The sequence below is a fragment of the Salvia miltiorrhiza genome, chromosome 1, assembly GCF_028751815.1.
Source record: "Salvia miltiorrhiza cultivar Shanhuang (shh) chromosome 1, IMPLAD_Smil_shh, whole genome shotgun sequence".
In the NCBI taxonomy this organism is placed as follows: Eukaryota; Viridiplantae; Streptophyta; class Magnoliopsida; order Lamiales; family Lamiaceae; genus Salvia; species Salvia miltiorrhiza.
The window spans coordinates 62,453,412-62,477,701 of NC_080387.1; the positions used below are offsets into that span (position 1 = coordinate 62,453,412).

At 34.8% G+C, this 24,290-nt stretch overlaps 4 protein-coding genes across 7 annotated transcripts; 3 read left to right on the top strand and 1 right to left on the bottom strand.

The window, feature by feature from the left end:
- The first annotated feature begins 68 nt into the window (after positions 1-68).
- On the top strand, positions 69-8,963 carry LOC131002668 (kinesin-like protein KIN-7O). 4 transcript variants are annotated; one of them, XM_057929148.1, is made up of 31 exons: positions 69-252; positions 364-453; positions 662-780; positions 945-1,058; positions 1,130-1,211; positions 1,591-1,658; positions 1,749-1,823; positions 2,846-2,991; positions 3,064-3,166; positions 3,599-3,679; positions 3,822-3,890; positions 4,007-4,066; positions 4,138-4,299; positions 4,453-4,509; positions 4,829-5,065; positions 5,136-5,201; positions 5,280-5,330; positions 5,424-5,465; positions 5,558-5,662; positions 5,852-5,929; positions 6,043-6,189; positions 6,424-6,537; positions 6,611-6,697; positions 6,776-6,979; positions 7,064-7,246; positions 7,328-7,531; positions 7,618-7,707; positions 7,786-7,926; positions 8,005-8,139; positions 8,244-8,315; positions 8,447-8,963. In XM_057929148.1, exons 1-31 carry the CDS (start codon positions 129-131, stop codon positions 8,672-8,674), a joined length of 3,534 nt encoding a protein of 1,177 aa, XP_057785131.1. In that variant the 5' UTR covers positions 69-128; the 3' UTR covers positions 8,675-8,963. The 4 variants fall into 4 exon arrangements, with proteins under 4 accessions (XP_057785131.1, XP_057785125.1, XP_057785128.1 ...); XM_057929142.1 differs by having other exon boundaries at positions 70-252; positions 5,280-5,465; XM_057929145.1 differs by lacking the exon at positions 1,749-1,823 and having other exon boundaries at positions 70-252; positions 5,280-5,465.
- A 1,310-nt stretch (positions 8,964-10,273) lies between these two features.
- Positions 10,274-11,880, top strand: LOC131002690 (transcription factor ORG2-like). Its single transcript, XM_057929165.1, has 3 exons — positions 10,274-10,716; positions 11,120-11,485; positions 11,584-11,880. The coding sequence occupies exons 1-3, from the start codon at positions 10,402-10,404 to the stop codon at positions 11,644-11,646; spliced, it is 744 nt and encodes a 247-aa protein (XP_057785148.1). The 5' UTR covers positions 10,274-10,401; the 3' UTR covers positions 11,647-11,880.
- Positions 11,881-13,544: 1,664 nt separating this feature from the next.
- On the bottom strand, positions 13,545-14,515 carry LOC131011236 (uncharacterized). Its single transcript, XM_057939027.1, has 2 exons — positions 14,189-14,515; positions 13,545-14,099 (listed from the first exon to the last, which is right to left on the bottom strand). The coding sequence occupies exons 1-2, from the start codon at positions 14,513-14,515 to the stop codon at positions 13,545-13,547; spliced, it is 882 nt and encodes a 293-aa protein (XP_057795010.1).
- Positions 14,516-22,390: 7,875 nt separating this feature from the next.
- Positions 22,391-23,054, top strand: LOC131011246 (uncharacterized). The gene has a single exon (XM_057939037.1). The coding sequence runs from the start codon at positions 22,488-22,490 to the stop codon at positions 23,052-23,054; it is 567 nt and encodes a 188-aa protein (XP_057795020.1). The 5' UTR covers positions 22,391-22,487.
- Positions 23,055-24,290: the final 1,236 nt, after the last annotated feature.

The following is a 24,290-nucleotide window of genomic DNA, read 5'->3' on the forward strand; positions in this document are numbered from 1 at the left end:
GGACGTATTTACGGGGTCGGGTTCGGGTATCCGGGTAGGGTACCAATTTTAGAAGGCGGGAAAATCCTTTTCAACTCACACATATGTTTCACTAAACTTTTATTCACCAGCACAAGCGGAGGAGAGAGATGGAGAGGATACACGTCTCCGTCAGAGCTAGGCCTCTCTCCCTCGACGACGCCAAGGCCAGCCCTTGGCGCATTTCTGGGAACTCCATTTTCATACCCAACCAGCCCACCAAATTCGATTTCGGTACATTCTTCAACTTAAATTTCTATTTTTGCTCAACACTTTCATATTTTTTCCCCCAAGACACTTATTCAAATATTTACATTTTCTTTGTGGTTTAATTTCGATATGTAGATCAGATTTTTGGAGAAGATTGTACAACTCGAGACGTTTACGATGCTCGGACAAGGGATATAGTAGCTGCTGCAGTTCAGGGTTTCAATGGTATGAATTGTTTACGAAATTTATTAGTCACCAAGTTTGCATTCTATGCCAGTATTGCTTCCATTTCGGTCTATGAGTACTCTCTTTTTGATGAAATGAAATTAATGTCACTCTATGTATCAACTGTTTCATTCCCTCGAACAATAGGGCATGTTTCATGCCCAAAATTTCAGATATCTTGTGCATTTATATATATGTGTCTGGCTAGGGACTGTTTTTGCATATGGACAAACTAGTAGTGGAAAAACGCATACAATGCGTGGATCAAAGTCTGAGCCTGGAGTGATCCCCTTAGCTATCCGTGATCTCTTCAACATTATACAACAGGTAGTTGTTCTATATTTACCCACCGTCCGGTTTCTTTGTTGCATAATTATGCAAATAGCAGCACACTATGGATCTGGTTCCATCTGGTGCAGTTTTTTCTTTGAGAATTGTTTTCCAATTGTAGGTTATGCAGTCTTATTACTTTTTCTTCTTTCTCCTATAAGGAAATGGATCGAGAGTTTCTGTTACGAATGTCATACTTGGAGATTTACAATGAGGAGATCAATGACTTATTAGCCCCTGAGCATAGAAAACTACAGATTCATGAGAGTATTGAGGTAACGATTTACTTTTCTTCTACTTTTCTTACTGAGAAGAGTACTAATAATTCATTTTTCTGAAAACGAAGCGCGGCATATTTGTTGCCGGTTTAAGAGAAGAAATTGTGGCTTCTGCTGAGCAAATCCTTGAACTTATGGAGTTTGGAGAATGTAAGTCTTTTATACTTTGTTAATTTACCAAACATTTGTACTTGGAATTTTTTTATGATAAAGCTTTTCCAAAAAGTGCGAATTACATAGGTTTGTAATAGGTCAGTCTCTTTCTGATCATTCTGTCCGATATATAGAAGCATATGTATGTTGGAAATGGCGATTTTCATATTTAACATCAACACTAGATGGTTGCTAAAATTTAATTCTTAGTATAACTCTTTAATCTGACATAAGTATGTATAACTAGTAATTTCTATGTTAAGTACGTAAAGGAAATAGATTCGCAAATGGCAAAAGTGCCACCTCAATCTATTTCAATTTGTGTATGTATTATAATATAATGGCAAGTCAACCCATTTTCTTTCCACAATTACAGCTCATCGTCATGTTGGAGAGACGAATATGAATACTTACAGTAGCAGGTCACACACAATATTCCGCATGGTATGTATACTATGTATGTCTTCCTGTCATGTTTTTAAGCTATTTTTAGTTTTTGACAAAAAAAACTAATCTAGAGTTATTTTGAGTTAGATTATTGAGAGCAGGCAGAAAACTGATGAGTCTGTAGCAGAGCTTTCATGTGATGCAGTTCGTGTCTCTGTCTTGGTATCAATCCTCTTCATCCATAGACTTTCAATGTTCTGTAACTTAGTGTGATTAAAATTTCATCATTTTTTTCTTAATTGAGATATTTATTTTTGGAAAGTATGACTATTCTAACAAAAGATATTTCTAAGGAATCGTAGAACTTAGGACACTCAGAAAGGTTGCAGAATGTCCAGACAAGGTCGTTTTGGTTATGGTCATAGCTCATAACTTGTACTCCCTCCGTCCCATTACAAATGTCCCATTAGTTTTGGGCACGGAGAGTCAGAGATTAAGAAATGTGTAGAAAGTAGATAAAGTGGGTTGGTGGAAATTATTTAAATATTAAGTATAGAGAGAGAATATATTGCCAAAAAAAGAATGAGACATTTGTAATGGGACATCCCATTATGGAAAGTGGGACATTTGTAATGGGACAGAGGGAGTATTAATTTTATGATGCATAATAGAGTTTCATTTGTTAGGAATCTAGAGGTCCAAGTGATTTCAGTTCTTATTCCTCATGTTCCTATTGGGAAGGCACATATCATTTATAAGGAGTAACTTACTGGTTAAACTGCCTACCAACCACGTGCCAATATCAAGTAGATATGACATTCCCGTTGACAAGCTGTGAGTCGTTACCAAACATAGGCCCCATATTATTCCTCTTTTGATTTCATCCTCATAAGCGTTTTGAACTAACTAAACCCACTTGTATTTTCTTTCTTGCTTTTTTTTTTTTATGGATGCTATTGGTTATATTGTTCACTCCAATTGAGTATTCTAGATGAGATTTTGTGGTTTTAGTAATTCTTAGTAAGACATGTTCTGTATTAGGTGTTTATCTTTACGGGCTCAAGTGCATGATTACTTTATAATCTATGTGGCTGGAGAGATCTATTGCCTCCCCCCCCCCAAAAAAAAATAATTCTTTTTTGCTTCTTGTTACCTATGCTTTTATTATTTTTCTCGTAACTAAAAAGTATCCACCAGTCTGGTCTTGCCTTATTAGTAGTGGGTTCTTGAATAAACTTTGGTAGAATCTGGTGGATCTTGCTGGTTCAGAACGTGCCGCAAAGACTGGAGCAGAAGGTGTTCGCTTAAAGGAGGGCTCCCACATCAATAAAAGCCTGATGATTTTAGGAACTGTTATTAAAAAATTGAGTGAAGGTGCTGAGAGCCAAGGGTATGCATGAATTTCTGCTGACATCAGATATAGAGATTTCATAACAGTAATGTGTTACCCAAAATATTACAGCGGGCATGTCCCATATCGAGACAGCAAACTTACACGTATTCTACAACCTGCATTGGGTGGCAATGCAAATACCGGTATCATATGCAATATTACACTTGCACAGGTGATTGTGATGATATTGACTTTTGTTGTTACTAAGTGTCAAAATAGACGCTAGCACGACTTGTACTGAAATTATTAGCACCTTTTTTAATATCTTGGTCAAAACTCACTTCGAATGAAATAGTGTTTTAACATTGACTATGAGATTGAGAACCTAGGACAAGAGCCATACTCCTTTACTGAATTCATATTTATCCCGTCACATCAATTCAAATATAAGCTTGAAGGGCTATCTTATTTTTCCAAAATCAAGGTTATGCCTTTTGATTGGTTTCTGGTGTACTATTTCTGTGTTACTCAATTTCATTCTATTATGCGCTTGCTCCTACAGTTTAGACCTTTTAAAGTCATTTGGATAGTTTCTTAATCATCAACCAAATCCTAGCTACAAACACATTCATACTCAATGATGTTAGTCCTTAATTAATTGCAGGTTCATGCTGATGAGACTAAAAGTAGTCTTCAATTTGCTAGCAGAGCACTGCATGTGACAAATTGTGCTCATGTAAATGAGGTAATGCTCTCGTGTGGAAGTCTCATAATTCTAACTCTTTACCAGCTTCAGAAGTTGTATAACATGTATTTTGAGTTATGATCTCTGCCTTGCACTTAGTTGATAAGTATTGGGATTTGACCTAGTGTAATTGTAATTGCAGATATTGACTGATGCTGCATTGCTTAAACGTCAGAAAAAAGAGATTGAGGAACTTAGAGCAAAATTGCAGGTGGCTACTTTGTACAAATATCAATGTGGTGCAGTTTTTTAAGCATGCTCTTGTTATAGGATTGAAATCATATTGTTAATTCATGGTAGCATGCTTACTCATGTTCATTTTGTAAGGGTTTACACTCAGAACATCTTGAAGAGGAAATTCTGAATCTGCGGAATACACTGCTAAAGGTTTGTTGTAATTGTTAGCCTTTCACATTAACCTGTATGTACATGATCTAAAAGCATGTTATTATCTGCAGAGTGAATTGGAGAGAGAGAGAATGGCTTTGGAGCTGGAGGAAGAAAAAAGAGCTCAGGCTGAACAAGAGAAGAGGTTGCAAGAGCAAGCCAAGAAAATTGAAAACTTAAGTTCTATGGTATTTTGTGCTAATAGGGAAGAGGCTGGTGATTTCTCCAAGAAGGTTTGTTGTGTTTTTCTGTTTGTACCGTGTATGTTGCTTACAGGTAGTGCTGCCATAGTACTTCGCCTACTTCCACTCCAATGAATTTTGCATTTAGCAAGCATTTTTTCTTTTAATAGCTCTGTGCAGTACTTTATGTGTTCTCTGTGACAGGCAAAAAGGCGTGATACCTGGTGCCCTGGAAATATTGGCAGGGAGAAATTGAAGAAGGTGAAAATTATATCGTTATGATGTTATGTAGGACATGCTTTCACATTGTTTGATTACCTGCTCATGGATAGAAATGGAAATAATGCTTCCTATTGGGCTGGATAAGAAACGCTTAACTTTCATTAACCAGGAGCATAGTTTTATTTTGTAGTTTGCTGCCTTATTTTGGTTTTCAATTTTGTATATGATCTTTCTATTGTAAGTGACTTCATAACAACACATTTTTCCTTTTGGTGCACTATTGATTTGCCTGAGCATTCTTAATAAGACAATTAAATGTCCATAAAGTATTCATTACCATTCTTCTATGATGCTGTAGTTATCTGGGATCAAAGAGAAAACATCTGAAGTAAAGTCAACAAGAAAAGATCGGATAGTGGGTCCGCTTCTTCCTTTTGAAGAGTTGGTCAATGAAGCAAGTACTACTGATTTCTGTGTGCAAGATAAGGCACGTGACAGGATTGCTTCTGAAGACTTCACTCTTCCTGCGCCCCAAGCTCTGCTGCATGTAACCAGTAGGAGAAAAGTTCTGCCCAGAAAAAGAAGTTTACCTATGGTTCATATTCGTTTTTCGTTTCATATTTTACCTTCATGTTGTTTTTTGGTATTAATTGACTCTGTTACAGGAGAGCAATGGCTTGGCCGAACTGCAAACAGAATATGAAAATTTGCTCGTAGAATTCGAAACTCATGTTAGTTTCTCTTGCTTCTACGCTTATAACACAGGGACAGTGTTACCGTTTCTTATCACTAATTTTTGCACTTAACAGAGAACAATGAGTACAATCCAGATTGATTGCTTGACGGCAAAGCTTGCTGAGGTTGGCTCTGCTGATCTTAGTGGTAATTGCAGATTCTGCCCTGCTCAGATTACCAGCTCTGTATCTCATATAAATGGTAATACATGTTTGAAGGATTCGGATGCCATTCTAGTGATCAAGAAGCTACAAGAAAAGGTTACTTGCGTAATGCTTTCCTAATTTTCAATATATTTCCAATGCATTTCCTGTCACCTTTCATGTATTGAATCATCAGAATTGATATGCAGATCACTATCTTGGAGATGGAGAAGTCCTCAAGCCAGCAAAATTTTAATAACGTATATGACCTTGCAACTGAGCAAACTATCTCGGCACAGGAGAACTATGAAAAGGTGCATGCTCTCGCCGTGGTACTTAAAGTTCTGTTTAAACAGTTTTCTGTATAATGGTATCATTTCCGTTACATGCAAGAGAGTAGTTGTAAACTGTTGACGCGAGTTTGTTTCTTAAGTTGTCTTTAATTTTCAAAACTCTCTTGCTGTTAAAAACCTAGCTTCTTGCTATCATGTTCTGTAATACAGCTTACTAAGGAACTTATGCTTGCACGAGAAGAAGCAACTGTAGCTCGTGAGAAACTTGCTTCAGCAGAGTCTAGCCTGGTAATGGTCTAGAAGTTCAGCATATATCAAATGGTTCCCATACTTGTTTTTCCTCTTTTCATAGTATAATAGCTGCAAACTAGCGAAGCTAATTGTTTGTGAACTTCTTATAGGAGGAATCTGATTGGTTGAGTAGCCTATTAACAGAAACCCAGGAAATAAAGCTGGAATTCGAGAATTCAAGAAATCTTACAGAGTCTCTTTCTTCCGTTGTGGGTGAACTTCTCAATTTCTCATCTCAGATACCAAGCCTGATTCTTGTGAGTAGAACTTTTCAGAGTTTCCCTCTTCTATATTTAGCCAAAACGAACCTGGTGCAACCTACTTGTAAATGAAGGAATTTAATGTTTTCTATTTACAGATGATAATAATATTAATGATCTCATAAAGCCAAGATTAGTATTTTGAGTATCATTACGATTATTACAAGACTTTGTTGTTATATCTTCTTCCTGTTGCCTTTATTTTCTAAAAAAATTATTTTGGTGAGTCAGGATATCAGACCATCAGTTTCCCGAAGTTTGGCTCAACTTGAGATGGTAGTTAGGAGCCATGGGAAGGTAGAGTCCTTCTTGAGGAGCAAAGTTCTAGAGCTTGAGGATGAGAAGGTATTTTCTGCATGTAGGTGGTTTAATAAATCCCGATGCTGATGTGTCTTACGTATTTCTTGTTGAAATCTAGCTTGCCCTTTACAACCTGGCTTCAGAGCATGTTAGTAGGATACAAGCATTAAATCTCGAAGGTCAAACTTCTGCAAATATGATGATGGTAAGTTACTTCATGTTGTTCAAGATATCTTTCGTCTGCTCAGTCTACATTTTATGACCCTGTGAATTTTGTTTTTAGGAACTTCGTGAAGAACATGATGCTGAGAAGTCGGAACTTCTTTGTCAAATTCAACTGCTTCAGAAGGAGATTTCATCTTTGTCATCTTGTTCCATGGCAAAGGAAAAGGAATCTATAAGAAAGGATTTGGAGAAAACGAAAACTAGGTTGAAAGATGTGGAGTCCAAGCTCAAGAACACTGTGCAGGAGAAAACGAAGCTTGAGGTTTTAAATAATTTGTTCTTGCCTTGTCTTTATGCTCTTTGATTTAGACATTACACTCATGTATATATTTTTCGCTGGTTCTAGGGCGAGAAGGCATGTGCAGAGAGAGAACTTAAAAGACTTCAAGGCCAGAAGGCTATGCTTGAGCGTGACATGAGCAAACGTGAATCCATTATTGGTAGAAGGCATGATTCAACTATTGATAGAAGCTCTAACGCGTTTGATCATAAACGATCCAAGGGTTCTACTGCTTTGCCCGACCTCGAGGTGCTTATGAACAAAATAGCAGAAATCAAATTCTATTCATACCATTTCCTCTCTTGTTTTTATGTCTGTTGTTTTATTCAGCAATTCAAGAGTCTGGAAGTGCTTGCTTTTGAGATGGAAGCAAAAATTGCATCTTTAGATGAACAATTGGAGATTGCGAATGAGGAAAAGGATATAGCCACTTCAAGAGCTGATAGTTTGGCCTCCGATGTGGAGGCATTGTCGGATGAGTTGCATTCGTCAAACTCAGAGTTGAGAGCACTAGAGGAAGAAGTTTCAGCACTTGTAAGCTTTTCTCGTTTAATACTCCCATGTCTCAACAATTGGTGTTTTCTCTAAGTTCACTCAAAATTACCTTGGTTATATTTCAGAGAACAAGTTTAGAAGAATCCAGATCTCATGCGCGGCAAATGGAGACTACTCTGGCATCTCTGTCAGAAGAGAAGGAGGAGTTGTCAATGGTATTGAAGGAAAATTATTTGATCTTCAAATCCCTCTAGCAATTGCTCACTGGTAGATTCCGTCACTGTTTCTTGCAGCAACTTACGGAAGCACTCTTGTCCATGGAAGAGGATAAAGCCATATGGCTATCCAAAGAGAAAGCTTCCATGGAATCCATTGAAGAAAGAGAAAAGTTATATACTGCTGAAATCGCCTCAGTTTCTGAGAAATTGACAGAGGTAAGTTCTTATTGCTGCTTGGTTCCTAGCTTCTTTATGTATGGGTATTGAAAACTTTCTCTGGCTTCCAATCTCCAGAAAAGCCAGAAATTACACGAAGAAGTGGAAACTTTACAGTTAGAATTGAGCATTCTCAGAAATGAAAGGCAATCTTTGCTGGCCAAAGTCCAAGAATTGGAAAGAAGACAACCTATTGCTCTCGATGATTCTCAGGTTTGTATGAATAAATTACAATAAACCATAGCTAGAGAAACTTGTAACTGGTTTATATTCTAATCCTACATCATGTCAATAACCGATAGAACAATGTGATGCAGGTATTAAATTTAAAACATGAATTAGAGCAGCAGAGCAGTAGGCTTGATAGTATGGAAGACAAGATGCGCAATGTATGGGTTCTTACACCTTACATAATCCTTGTGTGTGGTCATATACATCAATGGCTAGTCGAATTTGTTAGAGTCCAAGCTAGCTCAAATCTAAAATTGTCATGAGTTCGTTTTCTGATGAATTTTGACAGGATAAAGTTTGCAAAGACTTGGAGAGCGCTAAACTGAGGATGAGACTCCGAAACACTCAGGCAAAACTTGATGCTTTTCGCAATAGATACGAGGAGTTGGCAAATGAGATGGACTTAATGAACCAGAGATATGTGGAGGCAACAAGAAATCTGAAGAAACAAATAGCTGAATATGGTACACAACTCCTGGATCTCAAGAAACAGCTGGCACTGTCCAAGGGTCAGTGACAGAATAAATAGTATATATGTATTTTTTTGGAATATAGTCTCTATATCTTGTAAAACAGATAACATCCATGGACAAAATTCTGAGAATTAACCAAGTAATTTAACCATAGATAAAGCTAGAATGTGGAAAATTGATGATTGACATGGAATTAGGTAGTATTCACCATGTAAGCCAAGTTTAGTTATTTATTTATTATTTCATACAAGAATGTATATTATTGAAATAAAATGGATCATTAAGGAATGCTGGATTCATTTTTTTTTTTTTTCTAAATCATTGCTTTTGTCTTGACGTTTGTTGATTGCTTTTTGTTACCCTGCCCAACCCCCTCACGGCTTTGTCTTAATTTAAAGAATTAATAAATATGATTGGAAATGGTAGACTACCTAATCCATTTTCAAGTTCATGTCCTTGTCCAACATATTTGATAATAAAAAATCTCATTTTTTTCCCCCAAGGCCCCAACTTTGGTAAGGCAATGAGCCGAATACGATAAGGGGATACAGGCAAATGGATAAGCAGCCCTTTCTTAAGGTAAAACTAGTTGAATTCGATTGGCTTAATAATTAAAACATTATTGATCAACTTGACAAGTAGCCTAACATACACATTCATCATATCTCATTAAGTTTCTCCCCAAAAAAGAGATATGAGTTAAGTCCAACTTTTGGACCTCTTAGCAAGTTTAAGACCACTTGGATGCCATTAAATATGTGCAAGTAGCTTTGGTACAAAACTCCCAATTTATTTTCTCTTCATTTTCTAAAAAATCTGAAATTAATTTGTGCTTAAAAAAAACTTGAAGAAATACCTGCAGAACGAAGACAAGACAAAGCATCCTTTAATTTTGATCACAATATTCGGACATATCCCTCAAAATGGAGAAATAACAAATGTCAATTGTCAAATAAGTTTAGATCTTTTCACGTCATCTTGATTCTTGATTCTAAAAAATGTTTGTAGAAAACTAACGAAAAAAAAAAATGGAAACATTTTGTAAGCTGAAAACATTTTAGAAGAAAGCGTGTCTCCACGTGCATGTCTCCTTCTATTTGACGAGAGACTGAATGGAGCTCGTGCCTTGCTGCTAAAATCGCGTGCCAGCGTGTTTCCTATTACTTGGCATTAAGTTGTTTTCCTTTTGTTTGCTTCAATTCAATAATGTACTATAATGCTCATCACATCATATTATATTAGGTAGGATCTTCTTAAATAAAGTTTTTTTTTTTTTTTTGGTTCAGGATAGGATTTTAATGAGCAGTATGCCAGTATCACAACTTGGTGTCTCCCTTTTAACTTTTTTTTTTCTTCAATTTTTGTTTTGTACAATAATTATTAATTATAAATATATAATTTAATTTCACTTTTATGAATTAATATAGTTGATAAATTCCAAATTAGTGCACATAATTGTTTTAATTTCATTTTTTTTTGAAATAAAAGTTGAGTGTAATTCATAATATTATAATAAATTTTATTTTTATAAAAAATATTGTTAAAATAATAAATATAATAATGAAACACGATAATACCTACAAAATTATGGGACACTGAATCTCATCAAATAAATACTACTCCATCTTGAGTAGAGTTGAAATGGTAATTAGAGAGGTAGGCAGCAATATATAAATAGAGGTTGTCATCAACAATAGTAACATAACATATCATCAAAACTTGATATCAAAGAGAATCATTTTAGTTTCAAACTGAGAGGAGAAGAAAAAAAATGTTGGCCATTTCTCCTCAAATGTGTTCATATGGGTGGGTTATGGATGATCCCATGATGAGCCATCAACAAGAGAATTTGAGCTATTTTTCTAGAGAGAGAACAGAGACGACCTCAGGTTCCATTGATCCCCACTCCCCCTCCTCCAAAATCCCACTCGATTTTGGTAGCAATTTCAACGACGATTTCTTGAATGGAGATGGAAATAAGAAGGTGAAGAAACTCAACCACAATGCAAGCGAGCGTGATCGCCGCAAGAAAATGAACACTCTGTATGCCAACCTTCGCTCTCTCCTCCCTCCTGAGGATCACTCCGTAAGCTCTCTCTCTCTCTCTCTCTCTAAACCATCAATTTTGTATTCCCCATCAGAATTTACGGAATTCTTGACCCTTGTAAATTCTCCACATATATTGAGTTAGGGTTGAGCATTAGGGCTCACTATGAATTGGGGGAAAGACTGTCACATTAAAAAAAAGGAAATGTCACATATTCTGACATTTTAATTTACGGAATTCTCATTCCTTGTAAATTCTTCACACATATTTCATTCGAAAATACAATTTAGGGTTGAGATTGGGAGTGTGGTGGGGTTTATGGTACAACTACAAAACGTTGAGTTGTTATATTTGATACGTTAAAACAGAATCTGATATTTTTCAGTTGTGATATTTATTCATGAAATTCTTGTTTAATAGTAATCAATATGAATGGTTGCAGAAAAAGCTGAGCATTCCAGCCACCATCTCGAGAGTGCTGAAATACATACCTGAACTGCAGAGAGAAGTGGAGAGACTGATGCAGCAGAAGGAGAGATTCATCTCCAAGATTTCAATGGCGGCCGAAAACTCATCTCTTGAATTCAAGAATCACACAGAGAAACCAACTCAACGAAGCTCGAATTCAGCAGCTTCTGCAACTAGAATCAACGACGGCCAAGTCGTTATTCAGATCTCCATGCCCAAATCAGAAAAGGGTTCCATTTCTGAAGCAATCTCGAGATTGGAGGAAGAAGGTTTTCTCATGGTGAATGCTTCTTGTTTCGAATCATTTGAAGGGAGGCTTTTCTACAATCTGCATTTTCAGGTATTAGGTTTGTTGATTAATCATAAATTATTTTGTATTTAATTCAAGAAATTTGAGGAAGAAGTTTTGTTAATGATTTGGGTTTTTGTGTTTAATAGGCACAAGAAGGTCAAGTGATAGATGCTGAGAAGTTGAAGGAGAAAGTTTGGCCTTTGATGTAGAACGATATCTCGTAATTCAATCTCGTGTTTTATTTCATTCGTGCAAACTAGTATAAAGTATAACGTCATGTTGTATTGTAGTAGACATTAATGGAATAGAACAAGAGGTGAAAAGTGGTGAAGAAGAAGATGTTTTTTCTTTTTTTTGAGATAGTGAAGACGAAGATGTTGTATACTAACATTCCTCATGTTGTGGAATCCCACTGTTTAGAATTGGAGATTTTCATAGCTACAGACGGAGCATCAAATGGCATTTGACCTAGATAAGACTTTTAGTTAATTAATTAATAATATTCCAAGATTATTCTATAGATGGAAGCTCTTGCAAATGTGATGTGACTGATCTGGCAGAAAAACCATAAAAAACGAAACCAACTAAATACTCCCTCCGTCCACAATTCAGTGCCCTGTTTGGCCTTTAAAAAGTGTCCACAATTGAGTGCCCTGTTTTGCTTTTTGTACCATTTTACCCTCCCTCTTTATTTAAAATTGCTACCCTTTGCCATTTATTACCCCACCCCTTATTGTTCAATTAGTTAATTAAATCATCATTAACCCTAATTACTCTCTCCCTATTTGTTTGTTTGCAATCTTATTTTCTCTCCTCTTCATTCATTCGAACCCTAGCGCCGCTTCATCTCTCTCACTCTCCATTCTGAAAACCCTAGCGCCGCTCCTCTCTCTCTCTCCCGATTTTGTGGCCTCTCCATTCATGAATCCACCTCCATCCAAATCTCCTCCATCTTCATCGATGGAGGGCATTTTTATGGATTCTTTGGAGGGATTTGTGTTGCGGGAGACGTTTGTGCCAGAAACTGGGCTTCCTCTTCCCGATCTCTCTGAATCGGTTGAATTCGTGCCTGAAACCGAAGTGGCGCCGTGGTTGCTGCCGGAATCCGTAGCGGCGCGCCTCCCTCTCTCTGAATCGGTTGAATTCGTGCCTGAAACTGAGTCGTCGTTGCTCCATGTCACCGGATCGGAGTCGTCGCCGTCGGAATCCGAAGCGGCGCCATGGATGCTGCCGGGAACCGAGGCAGCCTCCCTCCCTCGCTCTGAATCGGAGCAGTTTTTCCCGGAATCCGAATGCGGACCATGGTTGCTACCGGAAACTGAGTCGGCGGCCCTCTCTCTATCACCATCGCCGGAACCTCTCTCTGAACCGCCGGAATACGATTCCGATGGCTTCCATCTCTCTGAACAAATTAGAAGAGAGAAGGAAAAGGCCAAGCGAGTTGCAGCCCTCCGAGAATCTTTCAGACGCGATCGGGAAGAGGCACAACGAATCGCCGAAATCAGAGAGTCTTTCAGACGTGATCGGGAAGAGGCCGAGCGATTGAGGTGATTTCGTTCTGTGCTTGTTGTTTTCTTTGGTGGGGATTGGCTGGTGATGCCTTGTTATGCTCTGTTGTTGTGCTTTGGTGGGGATTGGCTGGTGATGCCTTGTTATGCTCTGTTGTTGTGTCTTTGCTGCCGATTGCATGTTCTGCTATATCTTTATATTCTTTGTGTATCTAAGGTGCCAATTTGTGTATCTAAGGTGCCAATTTGTGTATCTAAGGTGGTGCCAATTTGTGTATCTAAGGTGCCAATTTGTGTATCTAAGGTGCTGCCAATTTGTGTATCTTTCGTGGGAAGCTGACCCTGTGATGCCTTCTTATCTGTGTATCTATGTGTATCTATGAGTAAGCTGACCCTGTGATGACTTTATAGTCTGAGGGTGTTTGTATTCAGCCATCAATTCACTCTTGGAGGTTGAATATAAACAAAATTATGCAGTCAATGATGCTAAAGAAATGGCAGAGACTATTATGCTTACAAAAAAATGATTTACATTACAAACACATCAAAAGATTGTTCATTGTGTTTGTATGTGTAAACCCTGCCCTAATCTATACAGTCTATTCAGTGATGTCTACCTGCTCCAGCCCTTCTATGACTGCTCCAATGTTGTAAATTTCTCTCTCTGCACTTGCATCCAACTCCAGAAACTGTAGTGTTTCCCTTACAAGTGTTTCTTCAACTTGAATGCTCTTTGGTAACAACCCCAGTCTTGAGAGTCTTTCTTTGTTCATGTGTGGAATTTTGTAGTCATTTCCTCCCCTTGCCTTGATGATTTCATGGTAACAACTTTGCAAAGTAATGAACACATGGTTTAGCTTCTCTGGTGGGTATTCATCATATGCATCTTTAACATTCTTGAGTAACTCTTCCACATTCCCTGCTGGTTTTTGATCCTTCAATGTCTGTATTGCTCTGAAAAACCCTAGGTCATTGACATTTGTATCCGGTGAATTAGCAGGCTGGCATACTAGTTGGAATTTAAAACCATCAGTATTTGCAACCGCTAAAAAGTCTGGATCATTGGGTTTTATGTGGGGTTTTGCATTGTCTTGTTGGATATATATGTGCTTGTTTGCTCCCACTGGCCACTTAGCTTTAAAGATAGGTATCATCTGCCAAAAGGTAATAAAAAGGGCTAAATGATGAAACTTTAACAGTTTCTGATAGCATACAGTAATAAAAAGAAAAAGTAACAGCTGACCTCTCTTAAAAGACAACATTTCATCACTTCCTTAGTAACTGCTGTGATTGGCTTCACTTCCATGGTACCTTTCATTCTGTTTTTTGAATTCCGTTGTGCTGCCTCCATGGTTGTGAAAGGAAATATCCCAAACTTTCCATCAAATATGCATCTGCCATCTAGGCCAAATATTGGTCGGGCAACGGCACACATAAACATAATCTTATCAATGTACCTCTTTGATTTGCATGTACGATATGGTTCCCCTTCATCCGGCAGCAGGTAATACCTATCATTGGTTTTGGTACGGTAAAACCACTTCTCATCGATGTGAATGGTGTTGTACATTGTTTGGAACTTTATAAAACCATCTTCACTTATTGAACTAAGCTGATTTAGGCTCCACTTAGTCTTTGCAGCCTGTTTTGTGGGGTAAGAAAGGGTTTTATTGCATTTGTGTGTGGTTTAAGCTTTTTATCCTTCACCCACTTGTGAATCAAAGATTTTGACACACCTAGGTTTGTAGACATGACTCTCATTGATGACCTTTGAAGCACAGAAAGATTCTTGATTTTTTCAACATCTACTTGCATCTTGTTTTTGTATGAACTACCTTTTCTAATGGATTTGACTTGTACAGGTACACCACAAGCTCTTTGCTTTGACACTTGGCTCCAAATCCTCCAAATTGTCTTCAAATCGACTTTGAAGAGGGTTGCTGCCTCTTTTTTGGCACCAAATTCGAGCTTCCCTCCAAGGCTATGCTCAAGAAGCCACTGTGCTAACTTATTTCTTTCATCATCCTCGATTCTAGCTCTATGTATGACCATTTTTTGTGGTCTGACCCTGTGATGACTTTATGGTCTGAGGGTTTTTTGTTTTTCAAGAATTGAATGCTTTTGGCGCAAAGTGTGGCTGCATTTATAGGTTTTTTACTTAGTTCACTGTTCATTTTTTCCCTCCAAACTTTTGGAGGGACCATTTTCGGTTCTTTCAAGAGGCACCACCACTGTATTGTCAGATTTATCAATAAAATTCATATTGCCTCTGTACATTGTTTGCTACCCTTTTATTGTGAAGTTATTTATGCTTTTTCCATAAATTGAAATAAGGAAAGAAACTGAAAAAAAATAAATTTAATAATCTGAAAAATGAAATTTAATAAACTGAAAATTTTAAACTGAAAAAAAATTAAATTTAATAATCTGAAAAATGAAATTTAATAAACTGAAAATTTTAAATTAAAAAAATAAATCCAAATGGTGCTAAAAATAAATTCATAAATTAAAAACACTCTTTTAACACAAAATTAGTAAAAGTATCTAATCTCTTAATCACTACCCTTATACTTTATCCACATCACCTTTTTCAGCTTTTCTTAGTCTCCGTGCCCACACCTAAATGGGGCACTGAATTGTGGACGGAGGGAGTACTTAATATTTATGGGTCAATCTTAACTAAAATTACCGCTCACCACTCTTTCTGCAAATTTCATATATATTCCCTCCATCTCACGAATCTTGACATGTATTCTTTTTTGGATCGTCCCCCGAATCTTGACACATCTATCCTATTTTATCACTTTTATTACCTTCTTTCTCATACTTTATCATTTTTATTACATTCTCTCTCCTACTTTATCACTTTTATACTTTATTACCTATACACTTAAAACACTAATCTACAACTCCTTAATTTTCGTGTCAAGATTCGTGTGACGGAGGGAGTAATACTTAATTATACATCAATATTTATATTTCTCGTTTTCAAAAAAATAGTAATATAGTTTGAAAGAATGACTAATCCATGAAAATGTGATGAGATGTATTGTAACAACGAATGTGAGTACGAAAGATAAAATACAAAGAATGATAACCCAGTTCGATTAAACAACTTACGTCTGGGGGCCTCGTCCAGGGAAAATTATTCACTATATGAAGTCGGACTTACACAATAAGACTCTCTCTTACTTAGCCTCTACATCTTCTCAAAACTCCATCAATGGTGAATAATTGAAAGCTAGACAACGACTAACTTCATAGGCGCACTTAATCCCTTGAGAAACACAAACCAACAATAAAGAAGAGCATATAACTCTTTTTACAATGTATGCTCAAGTGTTTAATTCACAAACACTCTTCTGCTAGAACAAATAAAAGTAATGTATCAGTTCTGCTAGGACAAATAAAAGTAATGTATCAGTGAATGTATTACAGACTGTACAAGTCTAGGGACACCTAACAGGAACAAGAATTCTCTACTACATTGCGAGTGTTATTAAGAATGAAATTCCCCAGCTATCTTGAACAAAATATGACCTCTTTATATAGCCTTCACGTCTCCAATCTTCTCTTGTAGCCCAAGTTAATCATTTCCTAGTCGTTGATGGAAACAAGAGTTCTATCTCAACGAAGATTCTGCTTTGATGATCTTGATCTATTTGTAATTGTGATCCAATAAAGCTTCATTAAACTTGTAAATTCGTGGCCATGCATATCCATAAAAATCGCATAAAATAGCTTTAAAGTTATCTATAAAATTCGCATGTTGACAACTTTTAACTGTCTCAACTGCCACTTAGAACATCTGAAGATACTGACCAAGATATTGTTCGAACTCAGTGAAGAACATCTATGAATACTATTACTTGTCTACATAATGATAAAATATACTCCCTCCGTCCCATTATTTATGGCACGCTACTTTTCGGCACATTATTTATGGCATGCTACTTTTCGGCACAGAGATTAAGAAGAGTAGAATTAAGGGAATTAGATGGTTAGTGTTGTTGTTAATTAAGTAACTATCTTCATCTCCTCGCGCTAAATTCAACAGACAGTTCAACATCGCTGAAAATCCACCGTCTCCGGCGCTGACGACTTCACCAATCAACAAAGGTATCCCATTGCAGTTTGCGCCTAACTATGGAGAAAACCTGCAACTTTGGATAATCAATTCTATAAATCGACTTCTCAACTAAACTTTAACATTTCTGCTACAAATATATCAATAGCATTTCTTCTTTCCCTTGAATATGGGGGGAAGGCGGACAGATCTAGCGTCGCGCCGCTGCTAGGGCTTAACTCGAATGGGATTAATAGCGGACGGATTGGCGCGGGATTGAGGAACTAGACACGGTGCTGGAAGTAGCGGTGGGGTGGGGGGAGGCAGAGGCAGAGGCGGCGTGAAGGGTTGAAGGTGGTGGAGGCGGCGCAGGGATATGGACGGGCGGTGAATGGATCTGGAGAGAAATCTTTAGATGCGACGGCGGAGGAAGGAAGGTGGAAGATCCCTATATCAACGGAGAGATATATGATTCAATCTTTATCGTCTTTCTTTTCCAATTAAAATACATAAATCTTGTCATCATTTTTCAACTAAAAAATATATACAAATATAGTCCTTCGGAACATTGAAGCAATGAAGATCATCTCGGCTTCCACCGCCTTCCTTTCCTGACTAAATACTATGAACCCCGTCTCTCTTTTCCAACTTTAAAAAAAATATAGAAATATAGTCATTCGAAGACATAAGATCATATATTAATGTAGAGGTTTAACGTTCAATTCCATGGTCATTTTTTTCCAACTCAAAAAATATATATGTTTGTGTGTCTGTTTTTTTCCAACTCAAAAAATATACTCCCTCCGTCCACCAATCAACTTCCCATTTGGTGGTCGGCACGGAAAATAAGAAAGCTGAAAAAGGTGGTGTAAAAGTGGTGTAAAAGACTAAAAGGGTAGTGTTAATGTATTGTGATTACTTTTACTAATCTTTCACTACCTATTTGACATTATTTTAATGCATTGACTTAAAGTTTTTTTTTTTGATAAGCTATTTATTTATTCTTTTTTTTACACTTTAATTAAATAAACTAAAAATTCAGAAAATAAATAAATAAACTAAAAATTCAGAAAATAAATAAACTGAAAATTCAGAAAATAAATAAATAAACTGGAAAATAAATAAACTGAAAATTCGAATATAAATAGATAAATAAATAAACTGAAAATTCAGAAAATAAATAAACTGAAAATTCGAAAATAAATAAATAAATAAATAAACTGAAAATTCAAAAATAAATAAATAAATAAACTGAAAATTCAGAAAATAAATAAATAAATAAACTTGAAATTCAGAAAGTAAATAAATAAATAAACTGAAAATTCAGAAAATAAATAAATAAACTGGAAAATTCGAAAGTAACTAAATAAAAAATAAACTGAAAATTCAGAAAATAAATAAATAAATAAACTAAAAATTCAGAAAATAAATAAATAAACTGGAAAATAAATAAATTGAAAATTCAGAAAATAAATAAATAAATAAACTGGAAATAAATAAACTGGAAATTCAGAAAATAAATAAATAAATAAACTGGAAATAAATAAACTGAAAATTCAAAAATAAATAAATAAATAAAGTGCAAATTCAGAAAATAAATAAATAAATAAACTGAAAATTCAGAAAATAAATAAACTGAAAATTCAAAAATAAATAAATAAATAAACTTGAAATTCAGAAAGTAAATAAATAAATAAACTGAAAATTCAGAAAATAAATAAATAAACTGGAAAATTCGAAAGTAACTAAATAAAAAATAAACTGAAAATTCAGAAAATAAATAAATAAATAAACTAAAAATTCAGAAAATAAATAAATAAACTGGAAAATAAATAAATTGAAAATTCAGAAAATAAATAAATAAATAAACTGGAAATTCAGAAAATAAATAAATAAATAAACTGCAAATTCAGAAAATAAATAAATAAATAAACTGCAAATTCAGAAAATAAATAAATAAATAAACTGAAAATTCAAAAATAAATAAATAAATAAACTGCAAATTCAGAAAATAAATAAATAAATAAACTGAAAATTCGAAAATAAATAAATAAACCGAAAATTCAGAAAATAAATAAATAAACTGAAAACAAAATTTTCAGAAAATAAATAAATAAACTGGAAATAAATAAACTGAAAATTTGAAAATAAATAAATAAAATATACTGGAAATGCAGAAAGTAAATAAATAAATAAACTTAAAATTCAGAAAATAAATAAATAAACTGGAAATAAATAAACTAGAAAATAAATAACCTGAAAATTCGAAAATAAATAAATAAATAAACTGAAATTCAGAAAGTAAATAAATAAATAAACTGGAAATTCAGAAAATAATTAAATAAACTGGAAAATTCGAATGTAAATAAATAAATAAACTGAAAATTTAGAAAATAAATAAATTGGAAATAAATAAACTAGAAAATAAATAAACTAAAAATTCGAAAATAAATAAATAAATAAACTGGAAATTCAGAAAGTAAATAAATAAATAATCTGGAAATTCAGAAAATAAATAAATAAATAAACTGGAAGTAAATAAACTGAAAATTCGAAAATAAATAAATAAACTGGTAATTCAGTAAATAAATAAAAATAAACTGAAAATTCAGAAAAATAAATAAATAAACTGGGAAATAAATAAACTGAAAATTCAAAAATAAATAAATAAATAAATAAACCGAAAATTCAGAAAATAAATAAATAAACTGAAAATAAAATTTTCAGAAAATAAATAAACTGAAAATTCAGAAAATAAAAAATAAACTGAAAATTTTGAAATATCCTACTCTATTTAATTAAAATCAAATTGGATTAATTAGACAAGTAATGATAGAGTGTGGTGGGTCAAATTGATAAAGTGTAGTAATTTAAAAAGTAAGAGAGGGTATATAAGTCCAAAAAGTAGAGTGGGAAGTCAGGATTTTTTTGGGGGGGGGCTGAACTGTTACGGGGGTTCGGGGGCGGTAGCCCCCGGATTTTTTTTTGGGGGGCATTCAATACATTTTAGACATTTTTTACTAGAATACAAATATAATAATAATAATAACAACATTTTCATAGATAATATAGTTCAAAACATTTACTAAATTTTTTTGGGGGGCATTCAATACATTTTAGACATTTTTTACTAGAATACAAATATAATAATAATAATAATAATAATAATAATAATAATAATAATAATAATAATAATAATAATAATAATAATAACAACATTTTCATAGATAATATAGTTCAAAACATTTACTAAAATTTTTTTTGGGGGCATTCAATACATGTTAGACATTTTTTACTAAAATACAATTATAATAATAATAATAATAACAACATTTTCATAGATAATATAGTTCAAAACATTTACTAAAATTTTTTTTGGGGGCATTCAATACATTTTAGACATTTTTTTACTAAAATACAAATATAATAATAATAATAACAATATTTTTAAACATATTATAAAAAAAAAAATTCAAAATTTGGGGGGGCTCTAGCCCCCCCTGGCTACGCCCCTGTGAGAAGTTAATTGGTGGACAAAATTTTAGAGGCAAATGGGAAGTTGATTGGTGGACGGAGGGAATATATTTTTGTGTTTCTACAGAATTGAAGAAAATACCTGCAAAATGAAGGCAAGTATGCAACACACACCCTCTAATTTTGATCGCAATATTCGGATATATCTTTCAAAGGGAGCAAAAAGAATAAAATTAAATAAATGTCAAGGGTGGAAAAGAATAAATGCCAAACTCAACTCCCCAAAAAAAGCGTCAAACAGAATTTAATATTTTCATCTCAGATTGATTCCACAATGTTTCTATTCTGGCAAACTAAGAAAAAAAATGTGGCTGTGTTGGAATCTGAAACATTCTAGAAGAGAGCGTGTCTCCACGTGCATTTCTCAGCCAAATCAGCCATAATCTCAATTAAGCTCGTGTTTAGCTTAAATCGTCGCGCGCTTAGTGAAATAATCAATTATTGGCCTCGTGCCGTCGTGTGTTCGTTTCATTCTAAATATTCAAGATTTAAATTAGTTAGCATTTTCCTAAAATAAAATAAAGTTATAGTTGACATTACACTTTTCTAGTCCAATATTATTCATATAATACTAATCAAACATCATCTCAGATGTAGATTCTTTTTAATTACTCCCTCCGTCCCAGTTTTTTGTATCCACTTTTAGTTGTATTTACAATTAAAAGTGGATACCAAAAGCTGGGACGGAGGGAGTAATATTTTTGTGTAGAAACGCATATCAGAGAGGATCTTCCTTTTTTGGTTAGGAAAAAATAAATAATACATCAGGATTTTAATAAACAACCTAATGAGTGGTGGTTACTAGTCGGGTAATAGTGATATATCATAAATAGTGATATAGCAATTCATATCATAAATAGAGCTGCTTGTCTTTAATTGTACTGATGATATAATATTAGTGGTTAGATTGAAATAAAAAAAAAATCAAATTTAAATTTATCATCACACGATCTTTAATATTCTCTCTCCATCTCTAAAACTTAGAGTTATGTTTCATTACAAAAGACGGTCTGATTTGGTTCGTTTTTTTAGTGATGATGTTTTAGGTAATTTTGGCAGAATTCTTATTAGGATGGGATTATATAGAACTATGTTTCGTAACATACTAATGCATGGTATTAATATTGTGTTATACTTTAGTAAACATTAAGGAGGCATTTCATTTGAGTGATAAATAATACTCCCTCCGTCCCAAACGAAATGACTTATTTCTTTTCGGCACGGAGATTAAGAAATGTGTATAAAGTAAATTAAGTGGGTTGGTGGAAATTATTTAAATATTAAGTATAGAGAGAGAGTGTATTGCCAAAAAAGGAAACATGACATTTCGTTTGGGACAGCCCAAAAAGGAAAACATGACATTTCGTTTGGGACGGAGGAAGTAATTAATAAAATAATTGATTTTAATTAAATGTTTGGTTTGCATGATTGAGTCTGTATTGATAACTTGTAGTGGACAAAACGAGACAACCCAATAAAACGTATCTAGCCATTTTATGAGGCCCAAACGAGACAGCTCAATAAGACGTATCTAGCCATTTTCATATTGATGAGTCCATAGTCAGGCCCAACACGGGGGACATGAATGATTGTCATAACAAATCCTAAAAGGGCAGCTACTTAACGAACAGGTCGAGAAGAGTCGGAAGAGATACTTTCCTTAAATTTCTGAGAAATTAGGACTAAGGCTAAAGACGGGTGACAACCCTAGTCGTCATACACCTATTTATAAATATGACCTGACTAGGTCAAAGGGGATTCAATCATTCATACCCTAAACAACTCCACTTACACATTCTCTACTCTCTTCACGCAGTCGCTCAACCTAGCTCCACATGTTAATCCGGTGTTCTTTGGAAGGGGAATGCCCTTGGGTGGCATGGGGATGGTTCCCACTCCTGGAGTTGAGGGGCCTAATATGGGAATGTGGTGAGATCCTAATATGGGAGGATGGGCAGGAGATGAGCACGTAGGGAGAGCAGGGGAATCTAGTTATGGGGAAGAAGCTACATCGGACCATCAGTACGGGGAAGGGAGTCAAGAGAGGGGGCCGTGGCCAAATGCCATGAAGGATAAAGACAGAGGGTCAGAGAGGGACTGGTCTGGCTCTTCCGAAAGAAGGTACAGAGATGATAGGGGAACAGGGTATGAAAGAGATGCGCCTAGAGAGAAAGATGCTGGACAAGATCATGATTGGTCAAAAAGGAGACATCGCGATGACAAAGATGTCGGGAGAGACAGGCAAAAAGAGCGTGACAAGGATCGTGAGCGTTCCCTAGACCATGACCGTGGTGGCCGTGAACGTGAAAGAGAACGCCATAGAGATGATAGAGGCAGATATGCTGATCATCATAGGCACAGAAATCGTGAGGCGGAATATGATGATGATTGGGACAGGGGAAGATCATCAAGATCCCATGGAAAGTCAAGGGTATCTCATGAGGAAGAGCATAGATCACGATCAAGGGATGCTGATTATGGGAAGAGGCAACGTCTGACCTCCGAGTAACTCTAATGTCTTGCAGAGTAACTTGAAGATACTGCTTCTCTTCTTGCTATATGCTAGTAAGTTTTCCCACTTTATAATTCTCATTGAATTTATGCATATGATTCGGCACGGTTATTAAGGAGAGTATTAGTAGTGTTAAGTGTGTAGATAAAGTAGGAGAGAGAATGAGAGAGAATGTGATAAAGTAGGAGAGAGAAAGTAATAAAATGATAAAGTAGGAGTGTTATTTATAGAAATGAGACAAGATCAATGGGACGGAGGGAGTATATATTAATCTTGAATTGATCATTAAATAAAATCTAATTGGATTGTGCTCACCTCTTATGTTTTGCTCTCTTATCTCACATTTTACTCTTTTTCTCTCTCATTGTGTTCTGTAACGCTTTGTTTGGATTCTTTATTTTGTTAAAAAATCAGATTACTTTCTCGATGTTTCTATTATATATAAAATATTATTGACTATATCGATCATTGTAATTTCAAAAGAAGTAAGTTTTTCAAAACTAAAATTAGTAAAATCATATTTTGTGTTCTACTAAGCTTATTTTGTTCTTTTCTTATTTCTAAGGAATTGCAGCATAAGAAGGGTTAAATAAGCTAGAAATTTTATACATTGAAAATAAGTTATTACAGAAACTTGATCTTGAAGTAACAAGTTTCTTTTTTTTATTGGCCCCATTTTTTTTTTTTTTTTGCCTAGGGCCTTTGAAATTTTAGGATCGACCCTGCCTCTAATCCTATTAATCTTCACAAAAAATTTGGGTACAACAGGGTTGCACCCAAACCCGCAACCTGACCCAAACCGTGTAAATGATACTATTCGGTTATACAAATGACATTGTCTATAATTGACACTATTCCGATATACAAATGACATTGTCTATAATTGACACTATTCGGTTATACAAATGACATTGCATATAAATGACACTATAATATTATAAATGACATTATTTGGTTATACAAATAACACTATGTCATCCTAAAAAGTTATAGTATCATTTGTATAACCGAATAGTGTCATTTATAGGCAATGTCATTTATATAATCAAATAGTGTCATTTGTATAATCGAATAGTGTCAATTATGCAGAGTGCCATTTATAATGTTATAGATTCATTTATACGTAGTATCATTTATATAATCGAATAATGTCAATTACAGGCATTGTCATTTATATAACCGAATAGTGTCATTTATACGGTTCGGATCAGAATGCAGGTTCAAGTCAAAATG